A 25,986-nucleotide genomic window follows, 5' to 3' on the forward strand; every position below is an offset into this window, starting at 1 on the left:
TGTCTTTGTGCTTGTTGTTGTGGACAATTCATGTTTGATTCGTCATTCTCAGGATGTTTGTGTGCGTGTATTGTGAGGTTGTGTGAGGAAGGGAGGAAGCACGGGCATTGGGAAAGGTAAGTGTGAAGTCCTGGATGCGGCTGAGGGTGAGGTGTGTCTTGCCGTGGCAATGGAAGTTGTCAACGCAGGGTCCAGCACTGCGATTGTGTTAACTTACCCTTTCACGGCAGAGCGGGAGCGGGAGGCGCCTGCGACTGTGGAACAATGTTCAGCATCTGGAGGTGAGCGATTGCGTCGTCGATGGCAGCCTCTTCGTTGGCAGCTTGGTTGTTGGCGAGATCCCGTTGGAAGCACCGCTGGCTCCCTGTGGACATCGTGAGCGGGGGTTCTCCGAGGTGACGGCAGTATCGCGGGGGTCATCAGTGGGAGCACCGGGCGGGGCGAGGGTTATCAAGGCAAGGCTCTCGGAATAGGTGAACGGACTCGGCATGATCGAAGGCGAGAAGAGGTGCAGCCCAAGAAACGGCTTGTGGCTTGCAGGTGTGGGTGGTGGAGCGGCAAAAGGTGGTGGTCGAACTGCTCGCTGTTTGCTGGTTGAGTACAGCTGTAAAGTGCCGCAGAGGTCGATTTGATGTTCAGACCAGGGTGTAGAGGGAGCTTGAGAAGGAGGGGAGGCGGAAGGAGACGTGGAGTTGAGAGAGCGGATGCAAGGGCGGACGAGAACAAATGAAGCTCAAGCAAGAGCGCAAGCGCAAGCTGAAGACAGAACATCGAATGCAGTGGTGGGACGACCCATGCTGATCCTGGACGAGTCCGGGCCTTTGTAGGTCATTCTCAACCGGGCTTCAAACTTCATTTGGAATGAGATGATGAAATAAGCTTGCTGATGGCCATCTAAGTGCTTGTTAAAAATAGCTCGTTACAGAGAAACTAAGCTTTGCGTTGAACCGCATCAATCCACCTCTGGGTCACAGGCTGCCAAACACTTCGGGTCCTGTACACACCCACCACAGCACTCGCCATGATACCAACAACGGTGGTCAGCACAGCATTGCTGATGATGCTCTGTTGGCGTTTCTCCGTCTTGACCACGGTCGAGTAAGGTAAGTTGCTGAACGTCGTCATGGCGTAGAGACTGCTCCACATGCTAGAAGGCAGAACGGACATGAGCAGACCGTCCAGCTTCTTACGCATCAGGTAAGGCCAGGACACGACCGAATGGGCCATCTCGCGGTAGTTCTGTTCTGCCAACTGCAGGATGGCTACCAAGTCCGGATGACGTTGCTTGGTGTACGTGTCGAGGGCATCTTCCAGCGTCTCGTTGCCGTCGATGATGTCAAACATGACGCGAACATCTTCGAATCCACAGTTGAGACCTTGGCCGTAAAAAGGCAGCATTGCATGGGCCGCATCGCCGATCAGAACAGCTCGGTCCTTGTAGTGGTACGGGTCGCACTGGACGCTACCCAACGCGCTGGCTCGGCGAGTGGTGAGACACTCGATCAGCTTGTCCTCTCCGATCAAAGGCAGTGCGTCTGGGAAATGCTCTCGGAAAAGGGCCAAGATGCCTTCTCGCGTCGAGAGCTCCGAAGCAAACATTTTGAACGGTGCGAAAAGCGTGCAGGTGAAGCTGCCGTCCAAGTTGGGCAGCGCGATGAGCATAAACGAGTGTCGTGGCCAGATATGGAGATGGTTGGGGTCGAGGTGGAAGGCGTCATGTCCGCCAGGCTTGCCATCGACTCCCCCGGAGCCGCGTATGCGCGAGCCCGAGGATAGCGAAGTGCGAGCCGGGATCGAGAGCTCGACGTAGCCAGTGTCGATGTAGTTGTGCGTGTAGTGCATGCGGATGAGGCTACCCATGGCGGAGCGAATTGAAGAGTGCGCACCATCGCAGCCGACGACAAACGAGGCATACTGCGTGCTGGATGTCTTGGGGATGCGCTGGTTGTTGCTGTGCACGTCAAAGTCGAGCCGGACACGATCGAAGGCATATGCGCCAGCAGAGCTTTGCTGTGGACCGCCGTTACGTTTGCTGGCCGCCTGCTTCTTGCCGCTGCGACGGGTCAGTTCGTCGCCGGAAGACTCTCCGCCATTTGCAATTGTGCCCCTTGCCAGCTTCTTTGCAGCAACGCCTTTGGTAGCCGTTATGGCGCCTCCCTTCGCAGCTGATCGAGTATCATGATCAAAGTCGACGGTCTGCAGCTTGTGCTCGAAGTGCACGTCAACATTGGGGTGCATGAGGGCGTGGTCGAGCAAAATATTGTTGAGTCTGCCTCGATCCACCGAATTGATGCTTTCGCCTTTGTTACTGTATAGCTGACTCAGTTCCTTGACCTCGGCCTCTTTGTCGCACGTCGCGCGCTTGGTGACCACATGGATCATCCTAGCCCTCATTGGTACCGAGTCCTGCAGGACCAAATCGGCGAGGTCCTCGCCAGTGTGAGCGAATTTGCCAAGACCGACGAGGCTGACACTGCGCAGGCCGGTGATACCGCGAGTGGAGAGGGCAAGGTTGATGCTGCGCTGCGAGGCACGGGCGACCGCCTCATGCGTGCGTGGATCGGGTCGCGATTCGAAGATGTCAACCTTGCAACCACGCTGAGCAAAAGCAAGAGCAGCAAGGCATCCGACGGGGCCAGCGCCAATGACAGCAACGCGTTCAGGCAGGCGGCACTTGGTCGGGAGTTGAGCGGGAGCGAGACAGGCTTCCTTGCGAGTAGCGCGGCCGGTCTTGCTATTAGTCTCAACCTGGGTAGGTTTTGATGCGGACGAATCACGAGCAGTGACTGCCGGTGTGGCCTCGACCTCGGACAACTCATCTGCAGTGGCGAGAGGCGTACCGTTCGACTTGAAGGCGCCCTGGCTTTGAAGCTCGACAACCTTGTTAGCTGGACGAGAGTTGAGTTCCTTGACTTGCTCGAGTACGTCTCGGACTTGACTCTGGATTGCCTTGACCACCTTCTCCGTCTCGTTGAACGAATCGGTTTGCTCTGCGACCAACGTTTTCCTGACGTTGGTGATTTCCGAGACAATGGCGCGCTCGACTCGTTCAGAGACCGTCATCATGACGTCTTCAAAATGAGGCGCAAGCACACGGCTGACGACTTCCATGGCGGTGCGCTGCACTGCAGGCAGGATGGTATGCGCAATGCTGCGAGTGAGCTCGGCCTTGAGCTCCGTGGAAGTGATGAGCCGCTCAAGTTGCTGCGGAATGGTGTTCTCGATCGATTGCTGGAAGCCCGAAGCGAGGTTGGCCGAGATGGCGTGGTGAACGGCGGAACTAACGATGTCCGAAAGAGCTGCGTTGACAGCGCCGGACGAGAGAGTGGCTTCGGGGACAGTCGACTGCGCGGGAACAGCAGAGATGGTCGGAGACGTGCTCGATTTTGAGGCTGCGGCTGCGGCTGTAGTTTCCTTGCGCGTGGTTGCTGGGGCCTCGGGCCGACTTTGCTGGCTTTCAGGTACAGCCACAACGCCAGTTTCGACGGCAGCCTCAGAGCTCTTCAAGGGCGCTTCTGGCTCGTTTGCCTTGCTAGAAGCTGCCTCCTCGGCCTGCGCCTTGGCGGCGGCAGCTTTTTGCTTCTTGCCTTTTCTCTTGCTAGATTTGCTTGGAGTCGCCAGCGATTCGGTCCGGGATGATTGTTCGGGTGTCGGCTCGGATGCTGTTGCTGAGACTGCTTGCACCTGATCTGGGACAGGCTTCGACGCTTGCTTGTCAGGCTCTGTGACAGTTGCTTCTTCTCCCGCTCCTGGGACCAGCTCGGTATTGCGGAGCTGAACTACACTGACACCCTCTGGGAAGGCGACAAAGAGCCTTGAAGGCTCGGCGGACTCCTTGGGATTTGTGCTGATCGTCAAAGACGTGCATGGATCCTGCAAGGCGTACTCGTGGATTGGATACGACAGCTGAATGCTCCAGGGTAGCAGGCCTTTCTCGAGTCGAGCTGAAAGCGAGTCGTCGTCTGCCGATGGAAGCGGCTGGAACTCGACTGGCACGGCAAAGATGGATGAGCGGAAGCTGTTGCAAACCAACAGCGCGCTGCTTTGCGTGTCAAACTGAACGAGATTGAAATGTTCTTCACCAGCAGCAGACGGGTGAGGAGGCACTTCAAACTTCCATACATGCTTGAACGAGCGTGAGCCAAGATCGTAAAGACCAAGGACGGTGTTGCACTTGAAGCCAACGACGACAGCTCGGATGACCGTTGAGTCATCGTCTCCAACTTTGTCCTTGCTGCCGTTGCTTGAGCCGGTGGCAAAGGAGAGATGGCTGACAGTCATTGGTTCTTGCAGTGGCGACTCGATAGGGAAAGTCAATTTGGCTCTAGTGCCACCGAGTGACTTGAAAGTCAAAGTCCATGAGAGGTCACCCTCCATGGGCGTCGAGACGGTAGTCAACATGGAACCGTCGGGAGTGAAAGCAAAAGCAGCCAAGGACTCGTCGTGAGGTACAAGCTCGCTCTGCGATTGCACATCCGCCTCGGAGAGCGAATGTGCCTGCGAGGAGGATGAAAGCTGCTGTGAGACATCGACAAGAATGATGCTACTGTCGCTGGTAGAGATGGCGAGCTTTGGCTCGGTAGGATGCCAGACGATGGCAGTGAAGCGATGAGCAAAAGATCCGTTGACGGGGTCGGCAGTAATGCGACGAAGTAAAGTAGGATCTGGACTTTCCTTGCCTTCCAGCACGAACGAGGAAGGTACCTTCCAAATGACAACGCCTTCATCTGAGCCGTTCTTCGTTGATTCCACAAGTGCAGCGAGGAGGAAGGTGTCGTCGTTCTCCGTGGACTGGAACGCTGCGATCGAGCGGATCGCACCTTTGCTCGGCGCCTGTACGAGCAGCCTGGCTCCAGTGCCGATGTGAATGAGCCTCGCCTTGCCCTTGGACATGGCGTAGCAGGCAACATTGTGACGTAAGTTGGCGATGCGAGAAGCTGGTAGAAGACCTGCGGCAGATACGCTGCAGGTGAAGTGGAAGGGAGAAGGGATGAGGGCCACGCCCGATGTTTCGACCTTAGTGTGTCGCAAACTCGAGAGGCCACCTGGTTGCTCAGCGCTGAGGTCGAGTGTGGCGATGCTGGGTGCGCTGGACGAGCGAGAGGGGGAGAGGACCGAGAGACCCGAAGATGTGGGGTCGTCGAAAGCATCGTTCTGGCTGAGGACCGCAACGTGACGAGAAGCATGGTGCTGCTTGTCTGGAGACTTGAGCGCGGCAGGGTAGGGTGGGGGCTTCCGGAATTGTGTAGGTGTTGAACTGGAGCCGGCTGACCTGGTTGAAGGCTCTGCAGATGGCTGAGCGGGCTTGTCGTTCCCTGATGCTGTTCGCACAACGTTGTCGGTCGGAGCTGCGGCCTTGACGGGTGGACTCGACTGCTGTGAAGACTTGTTTGCCACTGCTGATGCCGAAAGCTTTCGCAGCAAGCTCGCAATACCTGCGTTGGCAGCCTCGTAGGCATTTTTCTGCTGAACAGGATATTGGGTCGACGATTCTGGGAGTGCCGGCTGCGCTTGAGCATGGGCTGGCTGCGGTGTGAGCTCGTCATCGCGCTGAGCAAGCATATCGAACGGACTAACAAAGTCGAAAGGTGTCTTGTTCGAAGGTGTGGGTGCTGGAGGTGAAGCCGCTTGAGCGGATGCATTCAATGCAGGCAGAGAAGCAATATGGGACTTGGGCAATTCTTCATCAAAAGATGCGGGCGTGTGGATGATGGGCGAGCGGGAGCCTGACGAGGTCTGACGATTCTTGGCGCCGGCGAGGCTGCTGACAGAACTGGGAGGCGAAGGAGGCAGCTGGAGGGCTTTGTTGAGGAGCACGGGTCGCGACAGCCTCGACTCGTCGCCGAACGAGGCTTGGTTGGAGACCTTGTCGTCGGCGCTTTGGGAACCGCTAGAAGGAGGGGGGAAGGACGATGTGGGAGTCATGAACTGCTGCATGAGGGAATTGACATCCTGCAAACGTTGCTGCTGCGAAGGGCCAGCCATGGTTGTGGACGAGGTTGGGAGGCTTTGCGGATCCTTTTCAGGTGCGGATGAGGGCGAAGTAGGAGAAACGGAGTCCTTGGAGTTCGAAGATGCAAGTGGATTCGAGGCGGCGGCAGATGAGGCAGTGGGAGAAGTGACACGACCAGGAGCACCAGCGAGGAGATCCAGAAGGGAGTTGGAAGCCGTTATGGACGTCAAAGTGCCCTGATCTTGGGAGCTCTCCGAATGAGGTGGTGGAGTCGAATGAAGTGGTGGAGTCGACATGGTGGTTAGTGGGGACGGTGCCTGGAGCCCCTCGATTGCGATTGTTCGGTCCACGATCCAAAGGAGTGGTATCTTTGTGCGGGTGACGAAGCGTGGAGTGTAGGAAGGTAGAAAGCAAGGTGCGGATCGAGGTGACAGACAGCTCAGCCAAACTTGCTCCCGCATCAAGCGCTCAATCTGAATTAAGCAACTTCTTCAACAGTCACACCCTGAGTCTCAACTTGTTCGTGACATTCTTGTGGGCAAAGTGGAGATTCGAACAATCCGCGGCGGTGAGAAAAAGTGCGAGTGAACTATCAAAATCTTCTGGCTCTCATGCCCGCACACTAAGTAAGTTAACGCCGAGGCTCTTCCAAACAAATCAAAAATTCGCCAGCCTGCCGCATCCGAGTCAGACCCTCGCTTGCTCGCGTGCTTGCTTAGCAAGATCGTCAGCAGCTGAGCTCATAGATCCCCGTTGCCGAGAGCGTGTGCCTGAGGCGAGGATCAAATTTGACGATTGTTACACCGTCACTGCTGATCATAGAGAGGCTCATCGGCATCATAGCAGCGATCAAAAGCAGTCTAACCACTTCTTGCCGCCAACCGGCTCACCTAAAGGAGGGAAAGAAGACTTTGAAGCATTACATACGACAACACAGATATTTGTGCCGATAGCGATGAACAACAAAGGATCTTGGAAGCGAAAGAAAGCTGAAAGGAACGGTGTGGAGAAAGAGGAGATTGCTGTGAGATGCCATCAGTGCTTCTTGTTGCGGCAGACATTGTGCTTCTTGGGGACGGTGGGCTGGTAGTCTTCTGGAGCCGATCCATCGCCCTGGCCGTCAGCACTGGGGGCAAGAGAAATGACGCTCCCGCCCTGAGAGCCTTCTTGAACCGCGTCCTTAGAATCATCCTCGGCATTATCCTTGGAACCATCACTGGAGCCATCAGCCGAAGTAACAGCGGAGCCATCAGCAGCACCAGCACCGGCAACGGTACCAACACCGGTACCAACTTCACTCTCAGCATCAGCACTGGAGCCCTTCTTGCTACCACCAGCCAGGCAGACGCTTCGATCGCGCTTGTACTTAGCGGGAGCAGCCGTGTTGCCGCTGTCGACCTTGCCCGAGAAAGGGCTGATGGTGTTGTCGTCCTTTCGCTGGCAACCCGAGCGGTCGATGAGGCTCTTGGGGCACCTGACGCGCTTGGGAGAGCCTTTCATGACGGGGTTGTCTCCCCAGTTGGAGAAGCGCCACTTGCATCCCTCCTGGAGCGTCTCCGGCAGGTTAGCGCACTGCGAAGACGACTTGACGCCGCCGTACGTCTCGCCCCAGTCGGAGGCCTTGTCGCCCCACTGCTTTGGACAGCCCTGAATAAAGGCACCCAGTCCACCACCGGGGATCTGAAAGTCGAAGTTCTGGCTCTGTACATCACCTCCGACATTGGTCACCTGGAAGATGAGCTTGTTCCTCTTCATAGATTTGCCCTGTGCATCGTGGGCAAACTCGGCGTAGAAGCACAATCGGTGTCCTCTTCCTTACCCGTGGTGAAGGCGCCGAACCCAAGGGCCAGGGTAGGGTCGGACTCGTCGTTGAACGGCTGCATGCAGCTGCACATGTACTGGTTGCCTCCGTTGCAGCCACTCTGACCTCCCGAATTGGCGGTCTTGGGATCAATGAGAGTCACGCCATCCGCCTTGCAGACGTCAACAGGAGCGTAGACCGGAGCCTTGTACACTGTGAAAGGGATGGAAAGGTCAATATAAAGGGGACACAAAAAGTCAGCTTATGATCGTCATCAGCTCCAACGGTCTCATCATCGCGATGGGACTGCTCCAAGCTTTTGACCGATCCGAAACCGCAAACCGCAAACCTACTCCAACTTGCACTGGCACGGCAGCAATCCCAGTATCTAGTGGCCATTCCGGCGCTGGCACCCTCGAGGTGGACGAGCGAGAGGGTGAGAGAGAGGGCCAAGAGGCCGATGCTGATCTTGACGGCCATCTTTGGAGAGGCGAAAAGAATTAGAGAGAAGAGGTGAACCGTCCTTCGAGGAACAGGGATGGAGTGAGAGCAAAGATAAAGAGTGTCTCGACCAGCAAGACGACGTGAGAAGAAGCAGAGGAGAGGAAGAGTGCTAGAACTGAGAGAGGCGGAGAGGGATGGGGAGCCATGTAGAGAGGAGGAGACGACGATGGCAACCTTATGTACCTTTGTCGCTGAGGCCCGCTCAGGCTTGGCGGTCTCCGCGCTCAGTAGCGTTTCTCCTCCCCCCTCTCTTGAGGAAAGAGCACTCAAAGACATTGGCAGTCGAGGGTGTAGCCACGCGTGTGGGCGGAAACCCACTCATGCTGACGCCAAGTTTCCTGCAGTCACCAGATGGAGCGATGAAGCTGACTACCTGCTTGCACTGACCGTGCCCACGAAGCCGGGTCAAGGAGAGTGACTCATTCATCAACTACACCGAGCGCCACACGCTTCCCAACCGTGCACCGAGGAGGCAGCATGCTGTGAGATGAAGGTGCCGAGCTCTGCAAAACCACTTCATCCTCCCACTTCTTTGGCCGAGAAATGACTAAGGGGTACATGGTTGACCGTAGACGGTATCGTCACCACACCGCACGCAGGCAGCATAGTCTCAATAACCGTCGGCGCCCAGGCACAGGTCTTGCTGCGGGTGCCACAGTTGCGATTTCTCGCTCAATTGCATTCAATGCTCCACACAACCCTTCGCCGTACCCCGTTTTCGAAGCAACAGTCGCTGGAACAAAAGGACTGCGAAGGAGGGTACGGCCAAGTAGCTGCCGACAAACTGGGCATGAGGACGGTGTACGACAATTGTTTGGACATTGACAGTCGATACAACGGTTGCCGGTGGTGAACGGCGTACAAATGGGAGATCATCGTGACCGTTAATTTAGCAGGACAGCCCCTGCATCAACCCACATCACTTCGGCATTCTTTCGGTGGCCAGGAAACCGTGTCGACACAGCAGCGTTTCTTGACAATCACCGAACCACAGAAAAAAGGGGAAGATACTCCGATGACCTCGAATTCTTTGTTGCATCTTGAAGGTCTCGCTGAAGCTGACGAAGCTCGAGCTAGTCACACGCGACTATCGAAAGAAGGCGTTCGGAAACCAGCTTCAAAAAGGAAACACATTCTAATGTCGCCGGAGATTGGAACCTCACCACACTATCGGACGATGTACGTACTTGCTCCTCACTGCATCGGTCGCACAGTCAAAAGAGCGAGCGATCAACCAAGGAAACGATGCATTGAAACGCGTTGATGCGAATGCGAGCTCGACGATTTGGTAACAACCATGCATCATGCAGCGAGATCACGCCCTCCGCCCACTCGTCACTCGACCTCGTCCTTGCCATCGTCTTCTCCTTCTTCGTCGTCCTCCTCGTCCTCCTCGTCATCATAGGCAACGGTATCGATCCACCCGTTTGTCAACTTGCGTCCGAGCTCGTCTTGCTTGCCTCCGTAGTACTGACAAGTTTCGGCATTGACTGGACCAGTGTCGTCGCAAAAATCAAAGACGGGACAGTGGCCGCAGGGAGTCTCGGTCCAGCCGACCTTGACCGCGTGAGGACGGACAGCCCGGTAGACGAAAGGGACGATGTCACCTCCGCTTGCGATGGAGCGGGGGTGCGCGGAGGGCTTTCCGTTAGAGCGCTTCTTCTTACGCCTGCGTGTGTGGTCGGACGAGGAAGCAGAGGCCGAAGAAGCGTCGGATTCAGATGCGATTTCATCGTCCGAGGAGGCAGCATGCGATCGAGAGCGTGACCGTGATCGAGATCGAGACCGGCTGCTACATCTCTCCTTAGACATGCTGCGTTTCGAAGATTGGTTCGACTTGCTCTTTTTGCGAGAAGACGACTTGGCGGAGGAATGTTTGCGCTTGCCGCTCGTGGTCGGTCCATCGTCCTCTTTGTCACTGTCCTCGTCTCCCCTGCGTTCTTTCTTGACCTTCCTCTTGGCATGCATATTGTCGGATCCTGTCTCTTCTGTGGACGACTCGCTATTGGAGCCACTGGCACTGTCACTGTCTGACCCGCTTCCGTCCCTGGAGCGACCAGAGTCAGAGTAATCTTGGTCGTCTTCATCGAATCCGTTCATTCCTCCGCCCATACCGCCGAACGAAAAGGGGAGAACGGGGATCTTTTCGATCTGCTCATCGTACACGAGAATGTCGAGCAGAGACACAACATGTTCCACTTCGAGCTCGGTTTCCGTGAGACCAGAGCTTTGCAAGTACGAATGGATCGAGGTGGCGGAAGGGAGCTGCGAGGTATGGCTGGTGGGAAACAAGGCTCTCGACTGACCGTTCTTTGGAAAGGACTTGGAGCGGATAAAGTTGAGAATGGCCATGGACAGCTCCTTGATGAAGCCGGTGTCGAGCTCATTATCTGTGTACCAGGGGCCACCGGAGAGCTCGATGGATGGGGTGAGACCAAAGAGCATATATATTTTCCGCGTTGGATACTTGACCGATTTGACTGCCTTGACGAGCTGCTTCTGCTCGAGCGATTTGAGGCATCGGTTGATGATGGTCTGGTGCAATCCCGTCCTGGCTTTAAGCTGCTTGGTCCAGATACCTTCATTACGCGCTTCCTTGATGTGCGAGTAGACTAGGGTCTCGTTTTCGTCGAGCTTGCCCATCATGCTCGCCTCTGCTTTGGCGGTGGCAGCATACTGGATGTGACCGTTCAGGGTCTGAACGGTGAAAAGGCTCTTTTTGAGCAACCCATTGATAGCACCAAGCTGATCATCGATCGAGTCGTGCTTGAACTGTTCTGAAATTTGGTCCTGGGTGATGATGCCGCCGGGCGAGGATTGAGCTGCCCGGTAGAGCGCCGACTCGAGCTTGGTGAGCTTGGAGCCAGCGGCCGCCGCCGCCGACGACGAGGCCCTGGCGCTGGGCATGTTGATGGAGCTAGCGGCCTTTTGAGTTGGTCAAGCTTGATGGCAGCGCCGAGCTGATTGCGGTGGAAGTGTCGAGGTCGAAGGAGAAGAGAGATGTGACACATGCAGGACAAACAAGCAGCTCAAGCACAACCCAAATGCACTTTCGGCAAGGCCGAGCTCACTTTTTTCTGTTTCAGAAGTTCCAGCGATTTTTTCTACACCCGCGATCCGAAACAAAGGTGAATCGGGTGTTGAAGATGAGGGGTCTCTGACTGAATCGGGTGGCTTTTCGAGCTTATCGTGTGACAAATGCGACAAATGGAAATGAGGTCCTTGACAGCTCAGATGACACCATCACGCCTGCTCAACTTTATTGTAGCTGCGTCTTGGCTCGCTCTCATACACTGCCAACTCAAATACAAACACAAAAACAAACAGCTTGCTGCAGGAGCATCACATTCCTTCAGTGGCTGCACATTCCAGTCCTTCAACATCCCGACCGAAGACTGTTGTCTCCTTCTCGGTCAGCGGATCTCAGCCGACTCTTGTTGTCCGCGGGGGCTCCTCTTTCTTTTGCAGTACCGCACCCTTTCGTACCAAGTCAGCGAGCAGCTTCCGCCTCCTACAAAAGCAGCTCTTCTTCGACTACGACAAGCTCGACTTCCTGCTCCTTAGTACTAGACGAAAACGATAATGTCAAGCCAACATGTGCTCGCCCAATGTTCACTATGAACACTTCCTTGATCGCCCCTCCTCTTCCTCGTCCCGACAGCTCACGGACAACATCTCCAGCCTAGCTCAGGCGAGGCTGGCTAAAGTCTCTTCACTCTCTTCCACCTCAACCGCAAATGGCCCCGCAACTGCCTCGACCAGTGCGCTGCTCGGCCACACGATCAACCACCACTCTTCCGTCCTCTCCTTGGTTGTAGACGAGCGCCGCAACTTGCTTTACTCGGGTTCGCAGGAAGGCTGCATCAACGTCTGGGATCTCGACACCTTTCAGTCCACCGCACGATTGTCAGGACATTCGGCAAGCGTGCTGGCCCTCGAGCTGGCGCCAGAGAAAAGCTGGTTGTTTAGCTCCTCCGGCGATAACACGGTGCGTGTGTGGGATACCCTGACCAATTCACCGCTTTTCGTAATTATTCCAGCAGAAGACAGCGTCGGCGATATCTTTGCTCTCAAGTGGTGCTCTGTCCTCGAGACACTGTACATCGGATGCCAGTCCACGTCTATTCAGTGGATTTGCCTCGCCGGCTTCCACAATCGAAAGCGCTTCAGCACAAGGAAGGATGCAATCGGCCTTGAGCATGAGGCCCGCCATCCTGACGGCGAGCCCAGTGCAGTAGCGCTTGACCAGTATCGCGCCGACAGTCCGATCATCTCGACCCCAGACCTCCTCTCTCGACCCCACAAGTTCTTCGACTCTGTGCCCGTAGCACTCAGTAGGTCAGGCATGGGCAGCGCAGGCACGTCGACACCCACACGCCCAAACTCAAGACCATCTGCCGTTTCAGCGTTCAGCAGTACAGACGTAGCTTTGCAACGAAAGATCGCGCCCATATCAGAACATGAGCATCAAGCACAGGCCAGCGGCTTACTTGCCACCGCAGGAGCGACAGAAAAGGTCCTGTACGCCGCGTCGCAGCGTCTCGACAATGCAGCGATTCCTCCCTCTGGTCTGGACTCGAGCGTAGCCTTCATCGATCCTGGATCTGACTCCATCCGTACGCTTCTCATCCCTCCGACCTCGTCCGTGCCCTCAGCACACTTTGGCTACGTCTACTGCCTGGCCCTCCTCACGCTCGAGGGTGATACCGAGCATCCGACTGTGCTCGCGTCTGGCTCGGGAGATGAATCCGTCAAGCTCTGGCACGCGACCCGCTCCGGTCTCTCGCTCCTCGCCACACTCGAAAGCCCCAATGCCGACGGCAATGCCGTACTCGCGCTGGCTTCGTGGAAGACATCGCTCTTCTCGGGGCTGCAAGGCGGAGAAGTCGAAGTGTGGGACCTCGAGACGTGCACCTTGGTCCGCACTATCCGCGCACACACCGACGACGTCATCTGTCTCGAGACCTGCCCCGACTCTGGACTCCTCTTCACTGCTGGCGCTGACGGCAAGGTGCATACGTGGGATCGCTCGTTCCGCTGCATCAACCGAGTGCAGGCGCATGACGGGATTGTGCTGTCGTTGGCAAAGGTGACAAGCGTTGCTGACAGCACGCCAGAGGCTGTTGACGATGTTCCGGATGCAGTCGGCCAAAATGCACAGCCTCAGACATCCAGGGTCTCGCAGCTCATCACGGGTTCGAGCGACAACCTCATCAAGATCTGGGACACGGTCCCAGCTCGAGTAACAGCAGCACCTTCCTCGGGCAAGGACACTGCAACAGCTGCACTCCGACGAGAAGCAGAACGGCTGTCGCTTGACAATGCGACGCCGTCATTTGGCACGACACCCACTGTCAACGCCAACGCCAGCACGACTGTCAACATAGTCGGTGTGGAAGCTGCTTCCATCCTTGCTGCAACATCCAACGGCAGCAGCATAAGCGCCGAGATCGCCTCATCACAATGGAGGCTCCTTCGCTCGCTGCTGCGCAAGTTCATCTCGTATCCCAGCATTAGTTCGAGCGAGGAGCACAGGGAGGACTGCCGACAAGCCGCTCACTTCCTCAAGACCTGCTTCCAGGAACTTGGCGCCGAAGCCCGCGTCCTTCCCAACCCAGTAGGCACGAACCCATTGGTGCTGGCGACATTCAAAGCCAACGCGTACCGATCGAGACGACGCCGCACCGCAGCTCCCAATTACGAACGCTCGCGAAGCACGTCCACCTCCACCTCAGCCTCTGCATCTACTGCTGCGTCGAGCACCTCGTCCGAGTCATTCCTCAGCGTCGAGAGAGATGCACTGGACGAGGAAGAGGAGGACGAAAGCGAAGGGTTGAGCGGGTCTATCATGTTTGACCGCTTGCAGGATTCGAGCGAGCAGGATGCAGAGGGCGGCGACGACGACGACCGACGCGCATCTCGACCTGGGCGTAAGCGACGATGCCTGTTCTACGGCCACTACGACTGCATTGATGCCGAAGGAAGCTGGGCGTCGGATCCTTTTACGCTGGACGGTCGCGATGGATACCTCTACGGTAGAGGTGTGTCGGACAACAAGGGTCCCATCCTCGCAGCTGCGTGTGCGGTGCACCACCTCCTCTCGACACGTCGACTTTATTCCGATGTCGTGTTCCTGATCGAGGGCGAAGAAGAGAACGGCTCGGTTGGATTCGTCGAGGCTGTACGCAGGTACAAGAGCGAGATCGGCGAGATCGACGTTGTGCTGCTCTCTAACTCGTACTGGTTGGATGAGGAGACACCCTGTCTCACGATTGGCCTGCGTGGAGTGGTGCGGGCGACGGTGAGCGTGGCCAGCGGCGATCGGGATGTTCACTCGGGTGTCGAAGGAGGCGCGATTCGCGAACCGATGGTGGACATGGTCAAGCTGTTGGCGCGCTTGACTGAGTCAGGCGAACAAGTGGCACTGCCTGGATTTTATGACTCGGTGCGTCCAACCACCGAGACGGAGATTCAGGCTTACAAGGACATCGTGCGTATCAAGCAGTCGCTCAAGTCTGCCGCTGGGAAAGAGGGTACGGACGGCGAGACGGTGGAGAGCTTGATGGCCAAATGGCGAAATCCATCGCTGTCGGTGCACAACATCCGCGTCTCCGGTCCCGGCAACTCGACCGTGATTCCATCCACCGTATCCGCGCAAGTATCGCTCCGCCTCGTCCCCGATCAAGACCTCCCCACCATCGAGGCCGCTCTGCTCGATCACGTGCATGCGACCTTTGACTCGCTCTATCCGACGCTGTCGCGGCCGAGTATCAAGAACAAGGTGAGGGTCAGCGTCGACCATCGCGCCGACTGGTGGTTGGGGTCGTCGTCGAGCAGCTTTTTCCAGTTGTTGAGGCAGGCAGTCAAAGAGGAGTGGAATGCCGAGCCGATCTCGATTCGCGAAGGAGGCAGTATTCCGGCGATCGCAATTCTGGAGAAGGAGCTGGGTGCCTGTGCGGTGCATCTGCCGATGGGTCAGAGCAGCGACAATGCTCACTTGCCGAATGAGAGGCTGAGGCAGAGGAACCTGGCGAAGGGGCAGAACGTTGTGAGACGGTTTATTCAGGGGTTGGCGGCGATATAGTTCGATGAAGTACTTGGAAGGAAGGAATGAACGATTCTTCTTGTGCAGGCATGGTTTCGGTGTGTGATGTGTGCGGAACGTGTCGAGTGTTCAGATCTTTGCATTGTTGCGTCTGTGGGGAGTGAACGTTTGACGATCAGTACCGAGTGCTGCTTGCTCGAAACCTTCTCAACCCGCACATCGCCTCCTCTATCTGACGGGAGCACACGAACTTGCTCTCTCACGAAGTGTTTACACACGGAGGATTTTCTCACTTGACACAAAAAGGTTGACGACGCGGAGAATGCTCACGACGTGCATCACACGCCACGGAAAGAGAGCGGTTCGTCCAGACAGCACAGAGAGGAGATGGGCGGGGTGAACGAACAAGGTTTTGAATTTCGTCGTCGCTTGATGGAAGCGTCAAATGCTTACTGGGGCTTGGAGGTCGAGATAACCTCGATCCAGTAGTTGTCCTGTCATCACGCACAAACCAACAAGAGTCAGTCAACGCGCTTCCTCTCACCAAATCCACCCACTACGTATACTTACAGGGTCCAAAATGAAAGCGATGTTCCTCATCTTTCCGTCGGTCAGCTTCTTCTGGAACTTGACGCCCAGCTTCTCGAACCTGTCGCAGGCCTTCTGGATGTCATCGACCGCAACGCACAGGTGTCCGAACCCGCGCGGCTCTTGGTTGCCGTTGTGGTAGCTGAAGTTGGCATCGTTTTCGGTGCCGTGGTTGTGGGTGAGTTCGAGAATCGCCTCACGCTCGCCACGCTCGGTGACACCCTTCTGGTGCTGGTAGGCGAGGAAGTAGAGCGTGAAATCGCCGCCGTCGTGCTTGTCGATCACGTCCATGCCCAGCACGTTTTCGTAGAAGTCCAGCGAGGCCTTCGGGTCTTTGATGCGGAGCATCACACTGTCACGAATAAATCAATTCGAGTACCAGAGCTCACCGTTAGCGTCTCAATTGGAGAAGTTGGGAGCGGATGAAAGGATGCAAGGCTGGTAGACTTACTGGTTGAAGCGGTAGCTGGCGGTCTCTGCGGTTGGCGGCAAAGCACGGTTGTTCGAGGAGTGGAATGCCCGACGATCCAAGGGTTGGATAGTAGGCAGGATGCAGCGACGTTTTGAAGAAGAGTGTGAGCAAGACTGCTTGTTCGCTGTTGCCGTTGCTAGGCCTCGGCGAAGAACAGACATTGTCGTCGACGGGGAAGCTACAACCCGCGGCAATGCATTTCGAGAAAGACATCGGAGAAGAGGATACGAACCTGCAGTGGCTGGCATGTTGGGAGATGTGCAAACAAAGGTGTGTAATAGAGAGAGAGTGTGTGTGTCGTGGTGTGAAGAGATACAGGATGAGGCAGAAGTTTTCGGACCTTATATGGAATCAGAGCAAGAGACAAGGTGCGGCGTTAACCGTTCAATTGCCACTTACCTCTCCAACGTCATCGACGGCATTCCCCGTTTCGCCAGTCACCGCTCGCGCTCTGGAGTGTCGTGCGTCAGACGTCGAAGCAGCCTAGCATGGGCTTCTATTTCCAGCGCATACCTCCACTTCACGCTAGTGCACGGTTCTGCGACTAAATAGAGCAGTTGTTCAGACTGAAGCTGTAACACTTTGTAATTTCCGAAAGGGAGCACAGACCAAGCCGACTTTTTCTTCGACACGCTGTCGGAACTTAGATTTGCGCATGGCATTGCTTGTCTCGTTGCTGCCTTGCTTCCAACACCTTCCCTTCTCCTCTTCCTCGTTGTTGACCACAGGAACGATCCTCCAGTACCACCGTCGAATCTGCTAGCCACCCTGTTCGAATAAACACGCGCCCAAATGTCAATAGCACTCGACATGGATGCAACCAAAAATCGCAAGCCGCATGCGTCCTCCTCCTATTCCTCGTCCGCGCCTTCATCCTCTACATCGTGTTCAGTCATCGTCCCCGCCTTTCGCGAGAACGGCAACATCCGACCACTCGTGACCCGACTTTTCAGCGCCTTCGCTTCGCACCCTTCCGCATCGACCGAATTCAAAGACGTCGAAGTGATCATCGTTGACGACAATTCCCGCGATGGATCCGTCGAAACTGTCTCGCAACTCCAATCCGAAGGATACAATGTGCGCATTGTCGTTCGCACCTCTGAGCGCGGGCTGTCGTCCGCCGTCGTCCGCGGGTTCCGCGAAGCCCACGGCGAACGCATGATCTGCATGGATGCCGACCTGCAGCACCCTCCGGAAGCCGTACCCGAGCTGTTGCTGGCGATAACCGAGCGCAAACCCTTCGTGCTCGGCACGCGCTACGGCGCCGGCGTCAGCATGGACAAGGACTGGCCTCTCCATCGTCAAGTTATTTCCGCCGGCGCAAGGATGCTCGCTCGCCCCCTGACAAGCGCCAGCGACCCCATGTCCGGCTTCTTCGGCATCAGCAAACGCTCCTTTGCACAGGCCGACCATAACATCAACGCCCAGGGCTTCAAGATCGCGCTCGATCTGCTCGTCAAGTCCGGCGTGCCCAACGGCGCCATCGCAGAGGTCCCGTTTAGTTTTGGACTGCGACAAGAAGGCGAGAGCAAGCTCGATGGCAAAGTCATGCTCAAGTATCTAGAACAGTTGGCCGAGCTGTACAGGTTTAGGTTCGGGACGTTGCCCATCGTGTTTGTGCTGTTCCTGCTCGTCGTGTTGGCGTTGTATCTTTGGACGCATGTCGTGTCGCCGGTGCTGTTTCGTTGACAGGACGTTCCGTCAATGCAGCTTCAAATCGTCTAAACGTCTTTCCCCGTATGTGTCGAACATGTCTCAATATTTGCCTCATAAAGCAGTCTTACAACTGGACTACTGGATCACTTACACCTGACCTTGATCACAGGATCAACAAGAAGCTCTGATTTCAAGAAGCTCTGATTTTCTGGCCATACACAACAGCGCTGTTCGGCAACTAAGATGAGAATTTGGCCCTCAACTGTGCCAACCGATCGTCGGTCGCTGAGCTTCTGATCGACGAACCCCTGGGCGACTGAGTCGCCGACGAAGTGGTCGGGCTGCCCATCGACCCATCACCTGCACCGGCAGCACCAGTCGATGCCGAGAACCGCGCGGACCGAGGTGTGCCCGGCGCAGCGCTACCATTGACGCTGCCCGCAGAAGGCGTGCTGGCGCGCCTGATTCCCTCCACACCGTGTGTAGCACTAGGTGCGGAAGGAGCAGACGCGGCGTCCGTAGCGTCGACCACATCCGGATCCTCCGCAGCGTGGTTGGCGAGCGCACGCTTGATGAATCGCTGGAAGATGGGCCCCGTCTTTTGCAGCGAGTTCTCGACATGCTTCTCCAGATGCGGGTTGCGTTTCTGGAACTCGTACAGCTCTCGAATACCCTGTCGCGACTCGGACTTGTTCGAGATGCGTTGGAAAATGTCCCTCAGCTCGGCGTGGTGCGAGCTGCTGGCGTCGTCGGCCGCGGTACTGCCGTTCTGGCTGCCGTTTCGCTGATGACCAGCTCCATTGCCAGCAGCGCCGTTGCCAGATCTCGCTTTGGCAGCGGATCTACCTGCAACTGCATCTGCATCGACATCCGCCACCGCTGCCTTGTCTGCACCAGCCCCACCCTCGGCTGCAATGTTGAGCATCCGGATCAGATACTTGTACACGTAGCTGTTCTCGGGCTGCGGGATCATGTCCAGCATGCCCAACGCTTCTTCTCCAAAGTGGTTCGAAGTGTGTGACAGGATGATCTTGACCGTTCGCAGCGGCAAATCCGCGAGAGGCACACCGTCCTGAGCGCGTTGTCGCCACTCGGATGGCGCGATGGCTTGGAGGAAGCTCTCGACATCGGCAAACAGCTGCTGCGGCTCCACCTGGTGCTGCGCCAAACTGTCTTCGAGACGCTTGGCAATCTTCCACAAGCACTTGACCAACAGCTCCGAGAACTTGGATCGCGTCTCGAGCACCTCCCCTTCCAGCTCGCGCAGATCTTCGGTAGCTTCGGTGAGCATCTGCAGGCACGCGCCGTACAGCAGGTTAAGGTTGCACGCCGAAAAGCAGCGCAGCACGATCACGTTGAGGAACTTGGACTCGTTCTGCGCCGTCGCGTCGTCAACGCGCGACGTCGACTGGATCAGCTGCTGCAACAGCACCGTCAGAAGCGGGATCAGCGCCGAGCGGGACAGGTATGAGCCCAGCGTGCGTGCGTCTTCCCACACGCGGTTCTTGTCGAACAACGACGTGCTCACCACGAGCAGGTGCTTCTTCAGGCGCTCGTTGCCAAACTCGCCCGTCTCTGGCGAAAAGGCACGCTGCATCTGCTTGCTCAGCACAATCGCGAGCTGATCGACATGCAGGATCAGCTGAGGTTCTTCTTCGCGGATGAAGGCCTCAACGTGTTTGAGCGCGAGCACGCTCTGCTCCACATTGTTGCTGACCACCAGGTTGATCGCTTGGTCAACAGACAGCTCGTCGTCGTCCTCTTCAGGCAATTCGTCGCCCAGCAGTTCGTCGTGTTGCGGCGCTGCGACGCTCGTTGGACGTGCAGCAGGAGGTGCAGCCTCACCTGGCGCTCGTAACATAGACGTTCGAGGCGAGGCAACGCCAGTGGACGATCTCGTGGCTCGCGGAAGACCCATCGCGGATTCCCGGCGAGTAGCCCCAGGCGCAGGCAGACGGCTTCTTACACCAGCTGAAGGAGCTGGCTGCTGCAAGGAGGAGCCTGGTCGTGCAAGACGCGACGAAGGTGCGCCAGCAGAGAGGCGACCAGGAGACGAGGAGCCTGCTGCTGAAGGTGGTACCACAGAGGCGCGTGGGCCGCCACGTCCAATGGCACTCGCAGGTAGACCTGCTGGCTTCGCAGCTGATGCGGCCGACGCTGTGGGTGCCGTCGTTCGCTTCAGCCTCTCTTCCAGCATTGACATTTCCTTGCCAGGCAACGCGCCGACCAGCTTGTAGACCTCGTCGCCAATGATCTTGTACGCCTCCCCAATCGCCGAAAGAGCCGCAGTGCGTACATTCGCATCTCGATCGCTGATCTGCTTGGCAATGACCGGCAGCGTTCGCGAGGGGGAGCAAACCTGCAAGCCGTTCTTCGAAAACAGGTAGCCAACTTCGCTAAGACACTCGGTGCGCACCCTAGCATTTTTGGACGGCAAACCATTCTCGAGGTAGCTCGTGAGCAGCTTACTTGGCGGGTAGATGAACGTCATCTTGCGGAAGATCTCGCGGATACGGTCACGGAAAGCCACCTTTGCATCGCCAAACTTGGCCGTGAGGCAGGGCAGAATGCACGCCGCTTCGTAGTCGCTCATGTGGAATTGCTGCGTGCTAAGCAGCGCCACGAGGTGCTCAAGGATATCGAGGCACTTGAGTGATAGGCTCGTGTTGTTATCGGTGAGTCGGATCGAAACGTACTTGAAGATTAGATCCGAATTGGCCAGTGTTCGCTCGATGGTCTCCTCTGGTGACAGTCCGTACTGCTCCTCTGCAAACGTCGGGCTCGAGATGAAGTCGGACAGCAGCGTCAAGGCAGCGTAGAAGTCCTTCTCCGACGAGTGACTCTTGCTAAACATCGAGTCAGTCACGCCGCGGCTGAGCTGACCATCACACTGTTGACGGAGCACCTCAACAAGCTCAGGTCGGGGTGCACCATCGGCACCGATCCAGTTGAAAGCTTTGCCTTCGCGCTTTTCGCGCATTGCCTTGGCCTTGATGTCGCCCGAGATCAATGGCGCGGAACGGTCCATAGCTGCGCCTGCACCTTGACCCGCTGCACCATTTACGGACGCAGATGCGTTACGGGAAGAGGGTGCTGCATCAGTGCCGTCGGAAGCCAGACGAGACTGGCGCGCGATGGTCGAGGACGGTGCCTTGAGCGATCGACCCACTGCCGAGGGTGGCTTCATGCCTCCGGGACGGGCGATGGTCGATGAGCGCGGAGAAGATGCCGACGGTGCAGCAGCCAAGCCAGCTCCAGCAGCTCTTGCGGGCGAAGACACAGCACCTCTCGCACCTGCCGCCATCGCACGAGCAGCGTGCGCAGGCGCTGAGGTAGCAGCAGCGGGTGGAGCAGCTGTCGCGGCGGGACCAGAGGCACGAGCAGCAGCCTGCGCCTGCGCCTTGGCAGCGTCGATGAGCGGTATGGCCGTGTTCTTGGATGCGGTCTTGAGCTGATTTGCCTGTTCCAGGACGTGCTTGTAGCCAGCTCGCATGATGATGAATGGCAAGCATGCCTGTGAAGCCTTGCGTACCGCCGCAAGCTTGTCATCAAGGCACTGCACACATGGTAAGGCAAGTGGTGCCAAGTCCATGCCTTTTTCCGGAGGGTGCGACTCGAACCAGTTAGCGAGCCAGCCAAACAGCTCCTGTTTGAGCATAGGGTTGGCCCCTTTGCCCTCGACGACAGTGGCGATGCCGGGCAGCAAAGGACCCGCACCCACCTGCTCGGCGATGGCTGTCAGGGCTGTCGTTGCAGAAGCGCGGACGGGTGCCTTGGCGTCGGCGAGCACTTGGGTGATGGTACCAGCGAGAATGCGCGCCTGCGGCTCAAAGTGCTTGTTCATGGCGTTGGCAATCTTGGCAATCGCGTCGAGAGCCATCGACTTGCACATGATATTGCTATCGGAGCATCGCACCTTGAGCGCATTGGCGAGCTCGGCCATGTTTCCTTTGAGGCGGCTGTTGGCGTTGACGACGGCGAGCACTTCCTCGAGGCCTTCCTTGCGTTCCTTCCAGTTAGCGTCGCCCATGCGTGCGATGGCAGTCGCGGGCAACAGACGGTCGAGGTCTACGCGTGGGACCAGTTCGTCGAGCATGTCCTCATCGACGCCGTTGTCCTGCGCTGCAGGTTCTGAAGCCGCGCCTCCCGCAGCAGCTGCCTTGCCCGCCAGTGCTTTGGTCTCCTCGCTAAAGCGAACAGGCGCCGGAGGTGGATTGGAGGCTGCCTTTTCGATCTCTGCTTCAATGGTGGTGCGGAGCTGCGGATTGAGGTCGGCGACGAACGAGTTGAGCGCTGTGCCAAGGAAGCGGGCGAGCGTGCCGATGGCCTTCGTGGCGTTGGTTCGCACAGCAGCGTTGGCCGACTTGAGGCAGGTGACGAGGTAGTCGATCAAGGAGCGCACATCGACGCCGGTCGTACCAAACTCAAGCAGCGTCTGGTCAACCCACAAAATAGAGTCGGCAATCGCCTTTGGTGCTTTCAACGAGCCAAGAGGTCCTAGGGCTTGCGCGAGAAGGAAGCCGAACGACGTCTTTTCTGCAAAAGTGACGAGAGTCTCGCCGGCAGGTGTCTTGAGCTTGATGTCGCCGAGCTTGTCACAGAGGGGCTGTACCGAGAGAGCCACCGAGGGGCGACCGAAAGTGGGGCAGTCGACGGCAAGCAATTGGAGCGCCTTGTAGACCTCGGCCATTACTTGAAAGTTGCTCTCCTTCCAGCCCGGTTTCTTGCCTAGGGCACGGACGATGATCTCGGATTCGACGGTCTCGGCCTCGACTTTGAGCCAATCGTTGAACTCGGTCATGCCAGCGAGACGCTCCTTCCATGCACCGCTGGCCAGCTGCGTAGCAATGCCGGCGGGGATCAAGTCTGCTGCGCGTGCTTCGGCATCATCGGGATGGAAACGGTACTTGACTGGTTCTGTCGCCGAAGCAGCTCCCTTGCTGCCACCAGTTGCGGCTACCGCAGGACGAGCAGCCGACGAGGCTGTTGGCGCTGGTCTCCTTGCGGGTGCGCTCGAAGAAGCTGCAGATGCGGCAGTTGGTCGTGCGACGGCCGATCGAGCTGCCGTTCCTACTGGTGGGCGTGTGGTAGGTCTTGGTGCTTGGTTCTCCTTGCCCTCCGCGGCTGCAGGTGCAGTGGGCGCTGGCTTGGCACGAGCCGCAGCTGACGGCGCTGCCCGGTTGACGGCGGCGGAAGCGGCGGCGGGGGGTCTTCTTGCTGGAGCGCTCGCCGACGAAGCGCCTGCACCTGCACCTGCAGCTGACCCCATCTTAACTCTAACTTCTGCTGTCTTATACTCGTCCTGAATCTTGCCCTTCTTGATGTCGTCGAGACCGTCGAGGAAGATGTTCATGGGTCGCTCGCCAATGAGCTTCATCAAAGTACCAAGACCTGCTGCACCGGCGTCACGCACGTCGGGGGAACCATCTGCCATCGCAGTGACAAGGGCATCACCGATAGGTTTGATGTCAGCTTTGGCCGGGGCCACCCTCGTTGTTCGGAGGCAGCGGACGAGGAAGCGAATTGACTCAGTCTTGACGGCAGGATTCTTGTGCTTAATGCCAGTGAAGATGTGCTCGAGCATGTCAGAAAAGGAGACGGTCTGGAAGATGGCGTCCAGCGCCCTGGCAAGCACCTCGACCGTGGTGGGCTTCTTCTCCTTGAGCTTTTCGACGATAGGCGGAACGACCTTGTCCTTGTAGCGGGAAAAGTTATCTCTGAGTCCTTTGGCCATGGCTTCGAGACACTGGCAAGAGACGAGGACAACGTTGATATTGGCGTCCTTCTGGATCTTGAGCGCAAGATGGTCGACAAGGCTGTCGAACCGACTGTCGGGTTGGATCTTAGGTGACGAGGTGAGGATCTTGAGGATGGTCTCGAGCGTCTCTTTACGCTCCTGCCATTTTTTGGAGACGATCATCTCTTCGAAGTCGGCGGGAAACTCGCGGCTGCCGAACACATTGACCGGCTCTGCGAGGTCGTATGGATCCATGTCGTCTTCTTCTGGTTGCGCGTTCGCCAACGAACCACCAGCGGCTTGTGGATCGGCAGCAGTATCTGCGCCTGCCTCGGGGACAGGTGCTGCGGCAGCCTGCAACTTTTCGCGCTGACTGAGTAGGAAGCGTGTGGGGACAGGTTTGGATGGGGATGCTGCGTCAATGTCGGCGAACTGCTGGCGGAGCTCTTTGGCCTGGATGTCTTTAAGAGAGTCGATGGTAGGTTCGAGAGCAGCGCCAATGTATCTGTGGAGCTCGTGAGCCAAGAGGGAAGCCTCTGCACGAACGTTCTTGTCCGAGTGCGCGAACATATCTGGCAGGCGCTTGAGGATGGGTTTGGGCGAGACTTGCTTTTGACCAAAGTCGCGAACGAGGTCCTTGATTGCGGTGATGCAGCCGGCCACGACTTTGGGCTGTTTGGCTTTGAGGCCATCAATGAGGTCCGTGAGCAGTGGTTCGCATCCGACGACATCCTCCATCTCTGCGTAAAATGAGATGAGCTCGAGCGCATTCTTTTTGGTGCCCGCACGCATAGAGCCGAGACACTTTTCGATGAGGGCAGGTACGACAAATTCTCTTGTCTTGCCGGCTGGTTGACCGCCAAACTCGACAAAGGCACGCACAGCATCGACACCCTTTTCCTGTGCAACGGCGTTGGTATCAACGATGATGGATTTCAAGACGTCGGGGTTGCGGGTATATTGGCGGAAGATGGGGTCGTTCTCGGACGAGGTCTTGGCGAAGGCTTTGGAGAGGTCTTCATATGCAGACACGCGCGCTTTCCATAGTTTGGACGCGAGTCGTTCCTCTATTGACATTTTGGTGAAGTCGACCTCTGCCGGGCCGGCGCCGCTCATCATATCCATACTCATGGTCGAAGATTGGTGAGGTGGGGAATCCAGGGGAGGTTTCGTGCCGAGGTGGTAGGAGAGTGGCTACACTAACTGTGCGTCCGGGCTGATCAATTCTCAGCCGGACACGCAGCAGGAGCGTGAAATATGTAGAAAGGAGCGAGGCGATAGAGATGACACGGGATCAAGATGCTGGTACGAAACGGGCTCGGCGAATGCGACTGCGTTTGTTCTCCGCTGAGATGTAGGGGACCCACGGTGAAGTGATGAAGTGTGGGCGGGATGGCGTGGCTGAGGAAGTAGCTGCCGATGCGTTTGGCTGTCGAGCTGAAGTACGCCTTTGAAAGAACGTGATGGTTTCTTGAGGCGGAGATGATGGAGGGGAAGGTGGTGATGGTGACAACGCGAAAGCTGAGCCTGGTGTTGCTGCTGGTTGATCGCGTGCGAAATGGTCGGTTCGATGCTCGCCTCTGCTGCTTGTTGCTAAAGTGATCTGCTGTGCATTTTTTCTCCGCTTGCTCTCTCTGGCTGTGTGCCTGAGAAAAAAGTGTTGCTCTCTCTCTCTGTTGCTCTGTCTCTCAGCCTCAAAACAAGCTCTGTGCTCGACGCGCTGCAGGAAAGCAACACATGGTTTTGAAGCTTGTTGTTTACTTTCTGGATCTCACATTCACGCTCATGCGCGCGCGTTGTTTATTGTTGCATGTCCGCGCGCGCGCTTCTGGCCTCAGCTTTGTTTACGCCGGAGGTAGCAACCAACACACACACACGCGTGTCACCGTTGCGCGTGTGTCTGCATCCTGTGTTGCTCTCTTTCCGGTTGCTGTTCGGTGGTGTCCTCGTTCGCGCGACCTTGCCTCGAGGCCTGATTGGTTTAACGAGAGGCAAGCCTCACCCTGAGCGGCACTCTTCACGAAGAGCAGCTTTCAGTTCAGCTGCTTTGCTTTTGCGTTGCACAAGTGGTCTTCCCAAGGTCTCTTTGCATGACTGTTGCAACACTGATCCTGTAAGTGATCATGACCTTAGGAACAGGATGATCCGATGACTTCCAGGTACAAGATGCGGGTCCCTAGCAATGAGAGCAGACACTGCGACACCAAGTCACAAGCGACCGTCAACTGAA

At 57.0% G+C, this 25,986-nt stretch overlaps 7 protein-coding genes across 7 annotated transcripts; 2 read left to right on the forward strand and 5 right to left on the reverse strand.

Annotated features, from left to right (window-relative positions):
- Positions 1 to 930: 930 nt before the first annotated feature.
- Positions 931 to 6,249, reverse strand: EX895_004709 (uncharacterized protein; the record flags this gene model as incomplete). Its single annotated transcript, XM_029885303.1, has 1 exon — positions 931 to 6,249. The coding sequence occupies one exon, from the start codon at positions 6,247 to 6,249 to the stop codon at positions 931 to 933; it is 5,319 nt and encodes a 1,772-aa protein (XP_029738545.1).
- Positions 6,250 to 6,988: 739 nt separating this feature from the next.
- Positions 6,989 to 8,234, reverse strand: EX895_004710 (uncharacterized protein; the record flags this gene model as incomplete). The annotated part of the gene is made up of 3 exons (XM_029885304.1): positions 6,989 to 7,767; positions 7,881 to 7,967; positions 8,108 to 8,234. 3 exons carry the CDS (start codon positions 8,232 to 8,234, stop codon positions 6,989 to 6,991), a joined length of 993 nt encoding a protein of 330 aa, XP_029738546.1.
- A 1,359-nt stretch (positions 8,235 to 9,593) lies between these two features.
- EX895_004711 (uncharacterized protein) lies at positions 9,594 to 11,165 on the reverse strand (the record flags this gene model as incomplete). Its single annotated transcript, XM_029885305.1, has 1 exon — positions 9,594 to 11,165. The coding sequence occupies one exon, from the start codon at positions 11,163 to 11,165 to the stop codon at positions 9,594 to 9,596; it is 1,572 nt and encodes a 523-aa protein (XP_029738547.1).
- A 3,460-nt stretch (positions 11,166 to 14,625) lies between these two features.
- EX895_004712 (uncharacterized protein) lies at positions 14,626 to 15,342 on the forward strand (the record flags this gene model as incomplete). Its single annotated transcript, XM_029885306.1, has 1 exon — positions 14,626 to 15,342. One exon carries the CDS (start codon positions 14,626 to 14,628, stop codon positions 15,340 to 15,342), a length of 717 nt encoding a protein of 238 aa, XP_029738548.1.
- Positions 15,343 to 15,432: 90 nt separating this feature from the next.
- Positions 15,433 to 16,611, reverse strand: EX895_004713 (uncharacterized protein; the record flags this gene model as incomplete). The annotated part of the gene is made up of 5 exons (XM_029885307.1): positions 15,433 to 15,454; positions 15,757 to 15,797; positions 15,874 to 16,243; positions 16,343 to 16,367; positions 16,596 to 16,611. The coding sequence occupies 5 exons, from the start codon at positions 16,609 to 16,611 to the stop codon at positions 15,433 to 15,435; spliced, it is 474 nt and encodes a 157-aa protein (XP_029738549.1).
- A 544-nt stretch (positions 16,612 to 17,155) lies between these two features.
- Positions 17,156 to 18,052, forward strand: EX895_004714 (uncharacterized protein; the record flags this gene model as incomplete). The annotated part of the gene is made up of 1 exon (XM_029885308.1): positions 17,156 to 18,052. One exon carries the CDS (start codon positions 17,156 to 17,158, stop codon positions 18,050 to 18,052), a length of 897 nt encoding a protein of 298 aa, XP_029738550.1.
- A 205-nt stretch (positions 18,053 to 18,257) lies between these two features.
- On the reverse strand, positions 18,258 to 24,887 carry EX895_004715 (uncharacterized protein; the record flags this gene model as incomplete). Its single annotated transcript, XM_029885309.1, has 1 exon — positions 18,258 to 24,887. The coding sequence occupies one exon, from the start codon at positions 24,885 to 24,887 to the stop codon at positions 18,258 to 18,260; it is 6,630 nt and encodes a 2,209-aa protein (XP_029738551.1).
- Between the last annotated feature and the right edge of the window lie 1,099 nt (positions 24,888 to 25,986).

Source organism: Sporisorium graminicola, chromosome SGRAM_4 (genome assembly GCF_005498985.1).
Source record: "Sporisorium graminicola strain CBS 10092 chromosome SGRAM_4, whole genome shotgun sequence".
NCBI lineage: Eukaryota > Fungi > Basidiomycota > Ustilaginomycetes > Ustilaginales > Ustilaginaceae > Sporisorium > Sporisorium graminicola.